Here is a 15588-nt window from a genome sequence, read left to right on the forward strand (position 1 = left end):
AAATGACAGCCCAAACAATGAAAACAAGACCAAAGTGGTGCTAAACCAGAATTACACTGACCTCAAACTGTCCTTGACTAATACTTTGTTTCTACTTTTACCTCCAATCAAGATTTTGATAAAAAAAAAGCTCACAGTCGGGCTGTTACAAGGTTTGCAAGAGCTTGTAATCCAACTTTAAAAGATGGTTCCCAGATGGAGTTCATGGAGAGAAGATTGGGAAGATTTTACCTTCAAGCTTTTTCTGCGGAGTCTCGTCTTTACTTTAATACCAAACTTATTCCTGTGTTCTTTCTAGAAAGAAAGCAGCGAACTTTAAATAAATACTCTGTAGAATGTATTTGGGCTGTCAAAATATTGGAATGCTTCTTCACGTCTCCCAGGTTAGCAGGCACTAGTTGTTTCAAGTCCTCTCATCTCAACTGAAACTCATGGAATTAATAGTCTAATGTCATGCAGCGTGCAATGCATGCCATATCCTTGATCAACACAGGAAGAGAAAGTATTACATCTAGGGAGGAGCAAATCAGTTTTTCTTCCACCAAAACAACCTTCCATTGTTATTCAGCAGCACAGGTCTTGCCCCAAGTGTGCCCCTGTTATTTCTATAGCTTCATAACAAGTCTGTTTATTTTCAGTTTATTTCCGTTTTTACCGAGGGATAAACCTGACACTGTGTAAACACCTTGGGCTGAGTGAAAGTCCAGAAAATTGATTGAGCAATGCCGGACGCCACATCACTCCGACTGAAACACCCAAAAGTCTGCCTCACGCTGGCTCCGAGGCCCGGCATGCCTTTGTGCGAGCAGCCGCAAGAATCCAGGGCTCAATGTCCAATCTCTGAGTTTCCACTCCAGCGCCCTCTCGTCTTCTAAACATCCTCGTGTTTTTATACTCCGAACTCAGTCTGCGAATCCACATGATCTCTTAATACCATCGACACCGTCACAGAGGAAGCATCCGACAGCAAAGACTCTTTGCTTTATTTTTTCCCCCTCCCTGTCTCATCATGTTGTGGAGTCATGGTGTCCAACACTGGGAGACAGCTTAAATCCTCCAGTGATAGTTGTAATTTGGGCTTCTAATCTGTTCGAGAGAGACTAGGCTGACACCATTACAGGAAGCAGAGGGGATGCAAAAAAAGATGGGGATGTTTGAGGATGGCAGCTTGGATGTAATTGAGCCACTGGGGGGATAGCTAATAAGAGCTCTGACTGTAAAGCAAGGCATCTAATAAGCAGCGAGCCTGACAGAGCTTTGTGGAAGACAAACAAGTCACTTTCTGCCCTTTTTTCTTTCTGCCTTTCCTTCTTTCATCAAACTCCTTTATCCTTATTCTGTAAATCTGTCACCTTTTGCTTAGTTGACTTCTCTTCCATTGATTGCTTGGGTCATTCTTTCCAAATCTGCATGATTCTTTCCTCTTTACTTCTTCTGTATTCCCTATTTCGCATTTTCTCTCCAAACAAACTCATAATGTTAGAAATGTCTTTCTTTTGGCCTCCCCTCTCCCTCCTCTCACATGTATCACCACAAAGTACAAAGGAGACAAGTTATATCTTCTCCTTTATTGAGGTCAATAACACCATGATTGCAGGCTTTGTAAAATGCCTCACAGCATCATTATCCTCTATGGCAAGACAATATTGATATTTCTGCCTCTCTTCTACCATTTTCCTCTTAGCAAGTCAAGTCAGAGCCTTTTACCGCACCCACTGCCTAGATCTGAAGAGCCGTGTTTAAGTACAGCCTTTACAACAGTATTGTCTGCCCTCTATCAAGCAATCATGTAGGGTGTGTTGCTGTGGAAGAGCAGACAAGTCATTGTATGAGATCATTACCAAATAATGGGGTGGTGGCTGGTGGGCAATCATGCACTGATAGACCAGGTTTGGGTTACAGGAAGCTGAATCCAAAGGGATTGATTTATTAGGTGAACTTATGGCCAAAGACAAACCGTTTCGTACTGACTTATTTTGTTCAGTTTGAAGCTACACCACCACTGGCATTTACTATATAATATAAAAGACAACAAAGCAGACTAGAAAGGCATTCATTAATTTCAAAAGCTGTTACTTAATTGCTTTTCTCAATTAACCACCATACTTAGCAACCCAAATATTGTAGTTAGTTAGCTTTGAATGGCATAATGATATGTAAAGTGTTATGGTATGTTTACACAGGCTACAAAGCATTTTTTTGCATTGAGTTAATTCTTGTGAATCTCATGTACAGTTTTACGCCCCACAGTTGACTGTACAGATGTTAATGTTAGCTGTAGATAGGGATGTCACGACAACCGATGCTTCGATTTTTCTACAGTACTGCAGGTACCAGGGGATGCAGTTCTTCTGTAACTGACGGGGGCAGCATGTCTAATAGCGTTCTAGTCTACCTTTTAATGTCGAAGAAGAAGAATGCCTACCAGCACGAAAGAACATCTCTGTTCACACTGACTCACCGCAGTTAAGCTTTACCGTACATCCATAACTCTGGCTTTACCGTACATTCACGGCAACGTCTTTCATGAGTTTACCTAGAACTCCCAAACTGCAAGTAGTTCAGTTTTTCTCAGCCATTGTTAGTCACATAGACCCTAATGTTAGCTACGATAACTGACATTAGCTAACATTAGCTAACGTTAACGCTTGTTCCAGTGGACCCCTGCCAGACCAGTATACTCTCAGTTAAGTTAACTTCAACCAGGCTGAATCTATGTGAATATATAACGGCAGAGAGAAACGGTACTTAACATACTTGCTGTTTGGGAGGACAAGTGAACTCATGGAAGACATTGCCGTATGCTAGCTGTGTGGTGATGCCAGGCTTCAGAGCAGCTGTTGGTCCAGAATACCCCCTTCCCCTTATAACCCCGCCAGCTATCACCACAAATAGTATCGACAATGATACTCAATGCAATGGTATCGACAACTACATTTCTGGTATCAGTACATCCCTGGCTGTAGCTAGCTAGCACCTTACATACCAACTGTGTGTGTATGGAGTGTGTCGCTAGAAACACACAAGCCAGGCAGGTAATCACATTCGGGAAGGCCACAGTGCAGCCGGATACTTTACAAAATAAAACTTTCTAAATAAAACACCTAGATGCATGGTGATTTTGACTTCTCAGCTGTGTCTAGAGCGAGACACGCAATCAAGCACACAGAGACAGTCGGACGGACAGAGACGCACGCACGCACATTGTAGCCTACCCCAAAATTACTTACAGAAGGACCCCAAACCACTTCAAGTGCGCTACCCACCTGGCCCGTTATGAGAGCTAAATAGCACATATCTGCGAACACCAACCACCAGAACCTGTGTGTGTGTGTGTGTGTGTGTGTGTGTGGGGGTGTGTGTGAGAGAGAGAGAGAGAGAGAGAGAGAGAGAGAGAGAGAGAGAGAGAGAGAGAGAGAGAGACTGTGTAGAGTGAGTCACGACACAAACAGGTGCTCAGTCAGTGTTTGCATGCAGTGTGAGAGGGGGAGTGGCCAGCGGCTAGAGCGGCGAAAGCCAATGTGTGCTTCTTTTACCTATATATTTAACGATATCTTTTGCGTTTCTTATCCAAACAACGTCAAACTTGGCACTGCACTTACTCGTGCCCGTAGCAAGACACCTGTCACCAGTTTGAAATCCATCGGACTAACGGTTCGAGAGATATGCGCTTAACACACACACACACACACACACACAGACGTTCCTGCAATTTATAGATAGATGTAATTTAGTCGTTTATAAGATTATATTTTTTTGTTTATGCTACATGTTTGTCTTTTAGCAAAAAATAATTTACTCACTGATTTATTCATTCATAATGATTTCCATTTAAAAAAAAATATCAAAACATTTTCTATTAACAAAGTCAGACCAGGCCATTTGGATATCTACTGTCTTTCCACTGGCGACATGAGACACACAGGGCCGGGGGTCAGACTCTCTCCCTACCCTTGTCTACGTTTGACCTCACACTCTGGACCACGGCTAGCTAGGACTGACTCGCCTTCCCCCTAGCGCCAAGTCTGCCTCGTCCACACCCTCCATGTCAAAAGGCATATATGTCCTGACAGAACTAACAGCTCCCATTGTATCACCTCTCCCAGCAGGTGTCTGGACACATTAAAATCAGAGGAAACAGAATTGTTGTGACACCTGCAAGTGTTTGTAGTCGCTGCAGAGCAATCGCACCTGCTGGTGAGATTCCAGCACAATAGACTACAGAACGACAACAGCGACTAATTACTATTATATCCCCTGTTTGCGCACACAAATATGGGCAAGGTTGTGTCCAAATAAAAAAAGAAGTTGGCAACTATTTCCATGTAGAAATGTCTAGGATGATTTTCTGTCAAGTAATGGACTGAAATTAAAATGTTCTTTTCTTTTAACACATAAAGCTTGTAAAAATGCATGGGGGACACAGCACTCCATATAGAATTAGGGATTTAATTTTTAGAGTAAGGTTTTTCCTCACACTGTGTACCATTTAAATATATATTGTCTTTTAGTCTTTAAAAATCAACAGAGAAAATAAAATGTTATTCTATATAACAATTTGATGGTATTTGTCCTCCACTTACTCATCTTTGCCCCTCCAGCTGTCTTTCTCTTTGCTACATGTCATTTTGAACTCTGCCCAAATGACTAAACATCCACATCCCTGTCACCTTCACACTTTCTGAGCAAACTCTCTACCCATCCATCCATACATCAACCCTACCCCTTTGCCTCACTACACAAACACACTTCTGGGACAATGTGTATAAATAGAGAGATTAGAGAGCACCCCTGGCCAAAATGTCCAATTAATGTCAATCTAGACACCTACACAAGCAGACTACTGTTAGTGCTGTCTCCCTACACTGACCAGTATAGTGTAGTAGTGTAGTGTAGTCTGGCATTAACAGCTCTTATGTGCCAATACAACTCCATTAAGGGGCTCAAGAGAAGCCATCATGGGTCCACTTTTCTCTGCGTCTCTCTCAAAATATTACACATCAGATGGGCTTGTTGTGTCTCACTAGAGATATTTTAAGCACTTATCACCTCTTGTGCGATCAGGATAAGTTGGCTTATTATTGAGTCCTTTACCACATTTCTACATATTTATGGGAAACCTTTATTTCAAAACTAGCTAGTGGACACCCTTCACTATACAAGCTGGCTATTTGCTATATAGTGAGCTTTATGTGCAAAACAGTCCCATTTTTCTAGTAAATTTATCAGTATTAAAAATATAGGATTAAAAGGAATAGTTTTGGGTGCGCTGTTGAGTAATTGGCGATGTGAGACTTGTTTTACAGTGGCTCCTGGAAATGTGGCATTTTATGTTCAACATATTTTGTCTGCTGAGAGAAGATAACTTCAATCTACACTGACTCTACAGCTTACAACATCGAAGATGACTTGTAAACCACCGAAACCAGACTCTTCCAAGGTGGGCCGCAACGCCCAGCCTCGAGTATCTCTCGGGGAAGAGATCTCAGACTGCAACCTTTTAGTCAACATCAGGGAAATTATGGAAGAAATGCATTCTGACATTATTAGTAAATTTGACACGGTCGTGTCTTAGTCTGTGAAAAGGGAGATAACTGCGGTTCTGGAGCCTTTTGAGAGAAAACTCAGTTCAGTGGATGAAACTGTTAGCGAGCTAGAACGCGCTGCTAATGATCACAGTGACCGGCTAATGGAGCTCGAAGCTAAAGTTTCTACATTGAGCACTTTGGCTGATTCCCTTACTAAGAAATGTGATGACCCGGAGGGGCATTCGAGATGGAATAAAATACGCTTGATAGTTCTGCCCGAAGGTTCAGAGGGGAAGCAACCCACTGACTTCACGGCCCAGCTACTCCAAGATCTACTTGGTCTCCAAGACAAGCCAGCCCTCGACCTGGCGCACAGATCTCTACGCACTAAACCCAAGGAGGGGGAACCTCCACGACCACTTATCGCCAGGGTGTGCCAATTTCAAGTCTGCAACGAAATCCTACGGCGCGCATCATAAGCAAAGACTCTCATTAACCAAGGGAAAAGGATTTCCATCTTCGCCCCAGCGGGGGCTAAGAGGTGGGCCGCTTTTGCTGCAGTGAAGAAAGTGCTCCATTCCTGCCCAAATGTCAAGTTTGGTCTTCGCTTCCCGGCTACTCTACACTCTACCAAGCGGCGTTGTTGAAAGGTTTGAGGATCCTGACTTTAGAGTTTGTTGAGAAAAACATTCAGAAAGTTGCTACTCCAGAGACGGCTGAATAAGTCTAGGTCGATATCATTTTTGTAGCTAGGCTATACATTCTAATTTTGCCTGTTTATAATGCTAGCCTATTTGTTTCTCAGTTTTTATGGAGACTTTTTGTGAAGGCTAACACCAGGACATTTTAATATTAGCCTAGGCTACTGTTGTTTATTTTCTCTACATCAGCACTCTGTAAAACTTGTTAACAGTGCAGTTTGCACTTTACATTTTTATGTGTCGCATTTCCTTATTTATCCTTGTTTAGTGTGTTTAAAACTAGAGGGCAATTGTGTTTATTTATAGGAGGGGTGTGCGCTAGAGTGCGGATCGGGCCGCATTTTTCTGTCCGAGCCCGGCCCGCATCCGACAGAGCAGTAACCGAACCCAGCCCGAGCCCGACAGGCAATAAGATATTTATGTCCGAGCCCGACCCGTGCACGACACAGTTAAAATCTTTTTTTCTCATACCAATGACACATACTTTCGTTTCTGTGGAAAGTCCGCTTTTATTAAGCAACTGTAGGAAGGCATTTGGAAATGTCAACAGATGAGTGCATCAGCGCACACAGGGCAACAAGCACACGTTAACACAGGCGTGCATCTACACCTAGATGCCCACATTGTGTACTTACAGGGGACACATCTCAGAGATAGGGACCAGGCAAGGCTGAAGAGTGGATGGGTGGGGCAAGTTTATCATTCTTCATTCCTGGGCAAATCATCATTGATCGTTCCTCCTCCAATAGATGTCCACCATCAAAATCCTCCAAAATAATATGAGCCTTTATGAACGAATTTTCTGTTTCTGATGTCTGGCGCTTTTTTAATCCCTCTGGAAGGGAGTATTCTTTCTTTTCTAGTGTCCACCACACTTTTACGCGTATTGATTATTTCCTTATTGAAAACAAACTCCTTCCATCGGTGTCATCCTGTAAATACGAAGCAATAGTTCTTTCTGACCATTCTCCTGTGTCCATGGCAGTTTATTTTAAAGACTGTGTTGGATGGCGTGTTCCATGGAGACTCAATACAAGCCTCCTCTCTGATCAGGATTTCGTTAACTTTATTATTTGTCAAATAGATCAGTTTGTTAGCCTAACAAAACTCCTGATGTTTCAGCTTCTGTTGTATGGGTAGCCTGAAAAAGGTCCCTAGATTGCGTAAACAATATTTACAGAGACCCAAATCACTTGGGGGGTTGGCTATCCCCAATATGACATTCTATTACTGGAACGCTAATATTAGAATTCTAAAATTCTGGCTCCAATATGAAACTTTTTTTCACATTTTCTACTAAACCAGTTTCAGTGAAGGCTGTAGTGCATTCTTCTACTTTATCCTTCACTTCTCCGTACAGTAAGAATGTGCTTGTGAACTTCTCTTAGAATTTGGGCTCAATTCAAATTTTGTTTTGGTTTACAATCTTTCTCCATCCAAGCTCCAATAGCCACTAATCATACTTTCCCTCCATCTCTTGTAGACAATGCTTTTTCAATTTGGTCCAATCAAGCCATAGTATCATTTCAGGATTTATACATTAACACCACCTTTGCTTCCTTCCAACAGCTCTCAGAGAAATTCTCACTCCCTAAATATCACTTTTTTTAGATACCTACAAGTTCGTAGTTTTGCTTGCACAACCTTCCCAAACTTCCTTCTTGATAGGTTTTTCAATCCTAGTTGTTCATTGAAAGGGTTAATTTCAGATATTTATAATCAAATTCGCTCTCTTCATCCAGATCCACTGGATCCCATAAGAGCCTTGTGGCAAGAGGATTTGGGGGAGGAGTTATCTGAGGTTTTGTGGGGCGAAATTCTTAGTCGTGTGCGTACATTTTCAATATGTGCGCGCCATGGCCTTATTCAGTGCAAAATTCTGCACCCTACGGATTACACTAAAGAGAGGCTGGCTAGGATCTACGAAGCTATATCTCACAATGTAAGCAAACCCCAGCCAATCTAATTAATAGGTTATGGCTCTGCCCATCGCTGCGTAACTACTGGACGGATATTTTTAAAACTATTTCAGACATAGTTGAAGAGAGGATCGAGCCAAATGCTCTCACCACATTTTTTGGCGTCTCCTCCTTTGTACCTTCCCTATCAAAATCTAATAGAGATGTTATTGCCTTTGTCACCTTATTAGCGAGAAGACTAAATGGAAATTAAGAAACCCCCCCTTGTCATGCACATTGGTTGGCAGATGTCCTTTATTTCCTTCAATTAGAAAAAATTAGACTTTCTACAAGGAGGTCATCTCAAAAATGTAGGAAGGTATGGGCCCCATTTTTTTCTATATTTTGAGAATACTAGTTTCTCACATATTCCTGACTAAGACTAGATTGACCTAAACCTGGCAATATGTCCTATTTTGTACTCTGTAAGGGTGACTAACTGTTGTAATGTTTTGCCGAATTTAGATGCTGTGTATGTGTCTGTATGTTTGTATTTAATCCTTATTACTGACTGTGGGGGGTTGTGTTTTGGTTTGCTTTGATTTGTTTATTTTATTTTGTGTGAGCAAAAAAGGAAACTTGTTTTTATACATGTATTTTTCAACTGCTTTTTTATTGCAGTTTTGAAATTAATAAAAAAACCTGAAACATTCTCTGCTCCTTCATCTCTACTACTTGTTTTTTGTATTTTGTGTTTTTAACATTGTTGTACTTTACTGATTATTGATTAGTTTAGAAGGCTCTTTCTTAATGTCCCTTGAGACATCCAAAAGGCTTACAGAATGGAATAAGGAAGGAATGGCTCGTGCCTGATTTACAAAAAAGCCTTAAAACTCCCTATGCTTTATATGACATTATACAGATGTGCCTCCTGTACAGGATAGGGCTCCCAACCAGCTGTTAGCTATTCCAAAGGTTGCCTAGGCAACGCTGCAACGGAAAATTCTTGGGAATTTCCATCTGGCAAAGGATTGTAGGGAAGTAATACGGGAACTTTTTCTCAAAAGGAATTCATGAGAAACTTAAACCAGACACTAAGGTAACACTCACAGGCCACACATAAACAAGGGGTCCAGAAAATACCAGTGGGGGAAGATTTATGGGAAGCCCCCATTCACTCTATACCCCTGTCCTGTATCTTTAATAACGTCTGAGTCAGGACGCTTAACGTCCGCTCCCCAAAGACAGAGGCTTGTTTAAATATAGCCAGGGTTGAGATGGGGGCAAAGGGAGTGGGTGAGGAGGAGGGGATGAAAGAGGGAAAATTTGTGAGAAAAAAGGCAAAAGAAAAATTGTAAGAAGGTGAAAGAAGATAAAGTGAGAGTAGAGAGCAAACATTATTCATGACCTTGCACCCTTGCATGCGTGTGTAACAAATATAGCCCACCAGCTGCTTGACTAAAGGCAGGAGCATGCCTCCTGAAATATACCTGCTAGCACCAACTCTCTCGTGGCCGAGGGCTGAAAATCACAGCAAAGGAAACCCGATACAAGCCTGAGCTGATTATTTCCATCTGCTCATTACATCTGATTCATCCTCTTCAAACCTCCCCGTATTATCGGTGTCAAAATCAAAGTTAGATTTGACACTGGAATCTAATTCATTAAGACTCTTTTTTTTACCTTTTTCATTAGAACAGACATAATAATAATAATAATAATAATAATAATAATAATAATAATAGACCAACGTGTGATACTATGACTGCTCCAGTGTGATTTTCCAGGAATATAGGCACATTTTCTTGTTCAAATCTCCTGGCGCCACAACGACACATTAACAAGTTTTCTTTGCTGCGAGCCAAGTTTTAAATCACGGCTCCAGTATTTATCTGATTACAGCTTTGCAGGTTACAGTCATGATCATTTTCTTTATCTCCATATCTCTATATAGTTTTTATTGTTGCAATATATCACATTTATTGACCAAGCTGTTCAGTAGCAGACATCGCATCCAAGCATCTGGGGTCCAGAGGAAGTTTGGCCATGAAATAAGATGCATATGGGTGGCCTCAAGTGCGAACTGAGCCATATTCATTACAGGCCACTGTCAGTGTCCCAGTGGCTACTGGGATGTAACAAGTGTCAAGACTGAGACAAAGACATCAAGCAAGGCAAAGTAAGGCAGAAAACCAAACTACCATCAAGGAAATTACACCGGATTTATAATATTCTCAAAGAAAGAATTGAGAACAGACGGTAGCTCGACCTTAATGCTTACTTGTTTTAAGAAAGAAATTAAGCAATATGCTCATTCGCTTTCTTGCTGAGAGTTAGATAGAAATACTCTAGACCTTTATTTATATATATATTTATATTATATTTATATATTTATATATTTATTTATTTATATATATATATATATATATATATATATACACACACATATACACACACATATACACACACACACAGTACAGGCCAAAAGTTTGGACACACCTCATTCAATGCGTTTCTTTATTTTCATGACTATTAACATTGTAGATTCTCATTGAAGGCATCAAAACTATGAATGAACACATATGGAATTATGTACTTAACGAAAAAGTGTGAAATAACTGAAAACATGTCTTATATTTTTGATTCTTCAAAGTAGCCACCCTTTGCTTTTTTTGATAGCGCTGCAAACCCTTGGAGTTCTCTCAATGAGCTTCATGAGGTAGTCACCTGAAATGGTTTTCACTTCACAGGTGTGCCTTGTCAGGGTTAATTAGTGGAATTTTTTCCCTTATTAATAAAAAAGCAAAGGGTGGCTACTTTGAAGAATCTAAAATATAAGACATGTTTTCAGTTATTTCACACTTTTTTGTTAAGTACATAATTCCATGTGTTCATTCATAGTTTTGATGCCATCAGTGAGAATCTACAATGTAAATAGTCATGAAAATAAAAAGGAAACGCATTGAATGAGAAAGTGTGTGTCCAAACTTTTGGCCTGTACTGTACTGTACTGTGTGTGTGTGTGTGTGTGTGTGTGTGTGTGTGTGTGTGTGTGTGTGTGTGTGTGTGTGTGTGTGTGTGTGTTATATATATATATATATATATATATATTTATTTATTTATTTATTTATTGTATATACTGTATATACACACGCTGAACTGCCCTTGCTGCTCAGATGAAGTGCTGCCTCACATTATGCCCACTGATCGCCAGAGACAAGGAGAACACGTGAAGCATGGCTCTTTAGCTGGTTGAGCATGAAATCTAGTTAGCCTTTGCAAGTAAGAGTGGGAGAAATGGAGCAGAGGGTGACAGAAACTGTGGAAAAAGGGAGGATGGAGACAAAATATGTCTGTCTGTGACAAAGGTGAACGCCAGAAAGAAGCATATGATCAAGTCTTGGATTGGATGTCTGCAGTCAGCACAATGCGCTGGCACGCCATGACACAAAGATTTTGACAAGCCTTGTGTTTTTTGCTGTGAGGGTGGTAACAGTACACATGCAGCAGAATGTCCATAGACCTATGGGCTCAAAGAGGCCAAGTCGTCCGAGTTTCCATGTTGTCTCTTTTTCTCTCCAACTCCATCTTTTCTTTTTATCTCAATGTGGGAGCTGGCGCCGAGATCTCTGGGGCACAAGTCTATGACATCAGACTTTGCATTTCAGATTCGATGATGTTAATCATCTGCCTTCGGGCAAACAAAGAAAAGAAGAGAGAGATGAAGACATACATAGGGAGCCAGACAGACGTAAAAAAAAGATGGACAGGGGATCAACAAGCCTGAAAAGGAGAGCGATGAGGAAGATAGTAAGAAGGGATGGAGGGAGGGCTGTGAGAAATAGAGGGGACATGAATATCTGAAGCAGACAGATGCTGGCATGTGAGGTTAGAGATGGAGCCCACTGATACAGTCACACTTCAAGCCATGAGATAGAGCGGTGAGAAAGAAAGAACATGGCAATGCCAGTGTACACATACTGTATGTTAATCTCCGTTTTAGTCACAAAACACTGAGCTACAAACAAATTAACCAGCAACTCTCGTTTTTTGTCAAGGGAGTCTTGTGTCTTTGAAGATAGCATAGAAGGATATAACAGCTTCAGTTGCCCATCAGAAAGGGTTTTCTGGCAGCAAGGTAAAGCAATACAAATATTTTAAATATAACATAGCCTTAAACTGATATACATTTTTTTCAGATTTGCCTTTGTAAGGTGGCTAAAATAAATGTTGCTGCTGTCCCCATCCACAGCAGTACATTGCTTCTGTGCCGGTACTCCTGCCCCCCAATTGGGGGCATGCCAACCACCATCAACTGTAATAGACTCACTGTCTATGGCTAAGTACCTCATACAACTCCACTTCAAAAATCTCAACTAGCCCTTTAAGAACTTGCTTATCTACATTTCCTGGAGGTAAACACTAGGGGTGGGAATCACCAGAGGCCTCATGATACGATATCATCCCAATACTTATGTCACGATACGATATTATTGCGATTTTAAACACATTGCAATATTCTGCGATATATTGCAATGTATTTACCTTTTTTCCAACTTCAGATTTTTCCCAATTTCAAATGATGTCTCGAAAGGACAATTTTGTCAACATCTGTTTTATCTAAAAAGATACATTTCTCTATTTGTTCATCTCACTTCAATTTTATTGCTGCAAAATGGGATTGTCAAGCAGACAAACTGACCAACACATTTATCATAAAAGATCAATACATGGCGTCTGTGTATCGATACAGTATTGCCACGAAAAATATCGCGATACTATGCTGTATCGATTTTGTCCCCCACCCCTAGTAAACACACTGGGTCAGTCTCTCCATCCCTGCCCTTATAGTTTCTCTGCTTCTCTCTGGGACGTTCACCTTGAGGAGTCAACATTAAGCTTGTCACTCAAAATCATCATCATCACAAGAGTGCACCAACACTGGCTGCAGTCAAACAAAGGGAAACATTAAGAATTTCAGATACTTATTGCGTTATACCAATATAAATATACCTTTCCTCCACAGCAAACAATTGTCATTATTACTGATGGCTAAAAAGCACATGTGAAAATACAAACTCCCTGAGACGAATGAGGGTTTTGAGAGTTTGATTCTGGCATCGTCTTTTCTTCTAAAAGAAGTTTTCCTAATTCAAACGAAAAGCTCCTGCCAATCTTTAATTTTAATAATTGTTTTTCTTGCACGGATTGCCAATTCTACTTAGTAAGTCAACTATGTCAGTGAAAGTGGGTCTGCAGCTTGCCAAGCCTGTGTGAATATCATGTACACAACCCACAGATCAATCCACTTAGTGCCCATGTAATATAGGGAGTGGGCCGGCCACTCTGCTAGTCTGACATCATTGTTCTTGGCCATTAGGCTGAGTGCCATCATGGCTCACCACCTCTCTAGGGGACTGTACTTGGGCTGCATTCAAAACTAAACGCTGTAGTCCGGCCTCCGCTAGAAGAACCATCTGGAATATCTTAAACCTGTTGATTAAGTGTGAGGTGCAGCATGGTAGCTGAAACAGGCTCTCAAACCTACATGTTTGTTTAAATTAACAACTGTGGGTATACCATCTGTTACATCTATTAATGTTGCGTTACAAATATAGAGGTTGGGAGTCAGATTTAGACGGAGAGAGTGATACCTCTTCTTTTTCTCGAGTTAACCCATCCAGCAGGTCAAGTTTAATGTTTTCAGCTTATAGTTTGAAGCACACATACTGGGACAATAAATAATATAGGAAAGCTGAACTACTAGCCTGCATGTTGGAAATAATATGTACTTATACATCCATTAAGAAGTATTTGTGTCTAAATCATGCACATATCTATTAATGTAACATGGCAGACAACTGCACCTACAAATAAACCAGTAGGTTAGGTCTGAGTGGGAGTTTTAAAAACAATTAGTTTGTCAAGTGTCACAAGTTGCTCACATGGTCTGCAAAATGTGGTCAGCGATTATTCTTCCAATTATTTTCTTGATTCATTAATTAATCATTTGGTCTATAACATTTTAGAAAATTGTGAAAAATGTACATCATTAGCCCAGGGAGACCTCTTCATAATGCTTGTTTTGACTGACCAACAGTCCAAAATCAAAAGATATTCAATTTATAATCACAGAAGACAGAGAAAACTGCACATTTCAAAAGCTGGATCAAGTGAATGTTTTGGCATTTTTGATAGAAAACAATGACATAAACTATCAACTGTCACGTACTATAAAATGAATCCACAAAAAAAACCTTCTTAGAGGTTTATCCCTCCGACAAACGGTGATCTAATATGCCTATGTAGACATGCTACAGGAAAAGTTTGGGAACCCCTGAGCCATAAGACCTCAGTCTACCTTCTGAGATGATTTATTTGACAGCAAGCCACATGTCACATTGCTGCTAGCGGGTAACAAATGGATAGTAGCTTTAAATATCGCGTTTCACAGGGTAAAGTTGTATTCGAAGTAATGTGCAATCATCATCGCTTGGCAAGAAGAACGCGCTCTCTGCTAAAACGCTTCAAGGATTATGTTCCAGCAACTGCAATTTACAGTTCAAATTGAAGATATTTAAAATACAACTTGTATATTTTAGTGAACAGCAGACACGACTCTGAAAATAAAGCTCGACTGTGAAATATAAAACACTGTAAAAAAGCCAAGGCTGCAATTTCTGCCACAGAGCATATTTTATCCAAGACTTTTCAAAAGCCAACAGGCGGTTATTAAGCTGTACTCACATTTGCGCTGTTGGGAATTGTCCGGTCGACACAGACGAAATGGTTGAGAGGAGTAAAAGTAAGCAGACTGAGTAATCCATAGCTTTGTTTATTTCCCCGCAACCAGGATCCAAACAGGAAGAAGATGCACAAAAATCTTTCACAAATCCACGACGCCGTGCGTACTTCAGCCAAACGCCTCACACCGCCATCGGTGCGCGTTTGGAAACAAATCTCATCTGGTGTCTGTGTCCCCCCCACCGGTGGAGTTGAGGAGTGTGCTTTTTTTGGTTCAGCCGTGTGTGTGTGTGTGTGTGTGCGTGCGTGCGGGCGTGAGTGCGTGCATGTGTGTGTGTGTGTGTGTGTGTGTGTGTGTGTGTGTGTGTGTGTGTGTGTGTGTGTGTGATAGGCTATTAGGTCTACGGCGTGTGTAAAACAATAAAAGGAGAAAAGGGGAGGGCGCATTTAGATCTTAAGCTTGGCCGGCAGAGCAGAGCGGTGCCTCTCCGCACACTGCAAAAAAAAGCAAAAACATCCTCACCGTCATTTAGCAGCGAGGTTCTTGTTTAACACGTGGGGAAGTCTGTTAAAGTGGGTGAAATCTTTTATTCTTCCATGCATTTAAAACATTTTTCATTTGTCCTTTTGTGAATGTCGTTGGAGTGATGTGTAATTCTGTATTCTGCTTTATTTCAACGGATTTAAACAAATATCTCTGTGAACATTCTGACAAAA

The 15588-nt window shown here is 40.8% G+C and overlaps 1 protein-coding gene across 7 annotated transcripts in view; it reads right to left on the minus strand.

Moving 5' to 3' along the window:
- Positions 1-15185, minus strand: part of cacna2d1a (calcium channel, voltage-dependent, alpha 2/delta subunit 1a) — a 101071-nt gene extending 85886 nt beyond the window's left edge. For 5 of the 7 annotated variants that reach the window (XM_039791758.1, XM_039791755.1, XM_039791757.1 and 2 more), the window contains exon 1: positions 14875-15185. In XM_039791758.1, coding sequence (XP_039647692.1) covers positions 14875-14954 — 80 coding nt within the window. In that variant the 5' untranslated portion in view covers positions 14955-15185. The remainder of the gene's footprint in view (positions 1-14874) is intronic. The other 2 variants (XM_039791753.1, XM_039791759.1) reach the window with 2 other exon arrangements.
- Between the last annotated feature and the right edge of the window lie 403 nt (positions 15186-15588).

Source organism: Perca fluviatilis, chromosome 23, assembly GCF_010015445.1.
Source record: "Perca fluviatilis chromosome 23, GENO_Pfluv_1.0, whole genome shotgun sequence".
Lineage (NCBI taxonomy): Eukaryota > Metazoa > Chordata > Actinopteri > Perciformes > Percidae > Perca > Perca fluviatilis.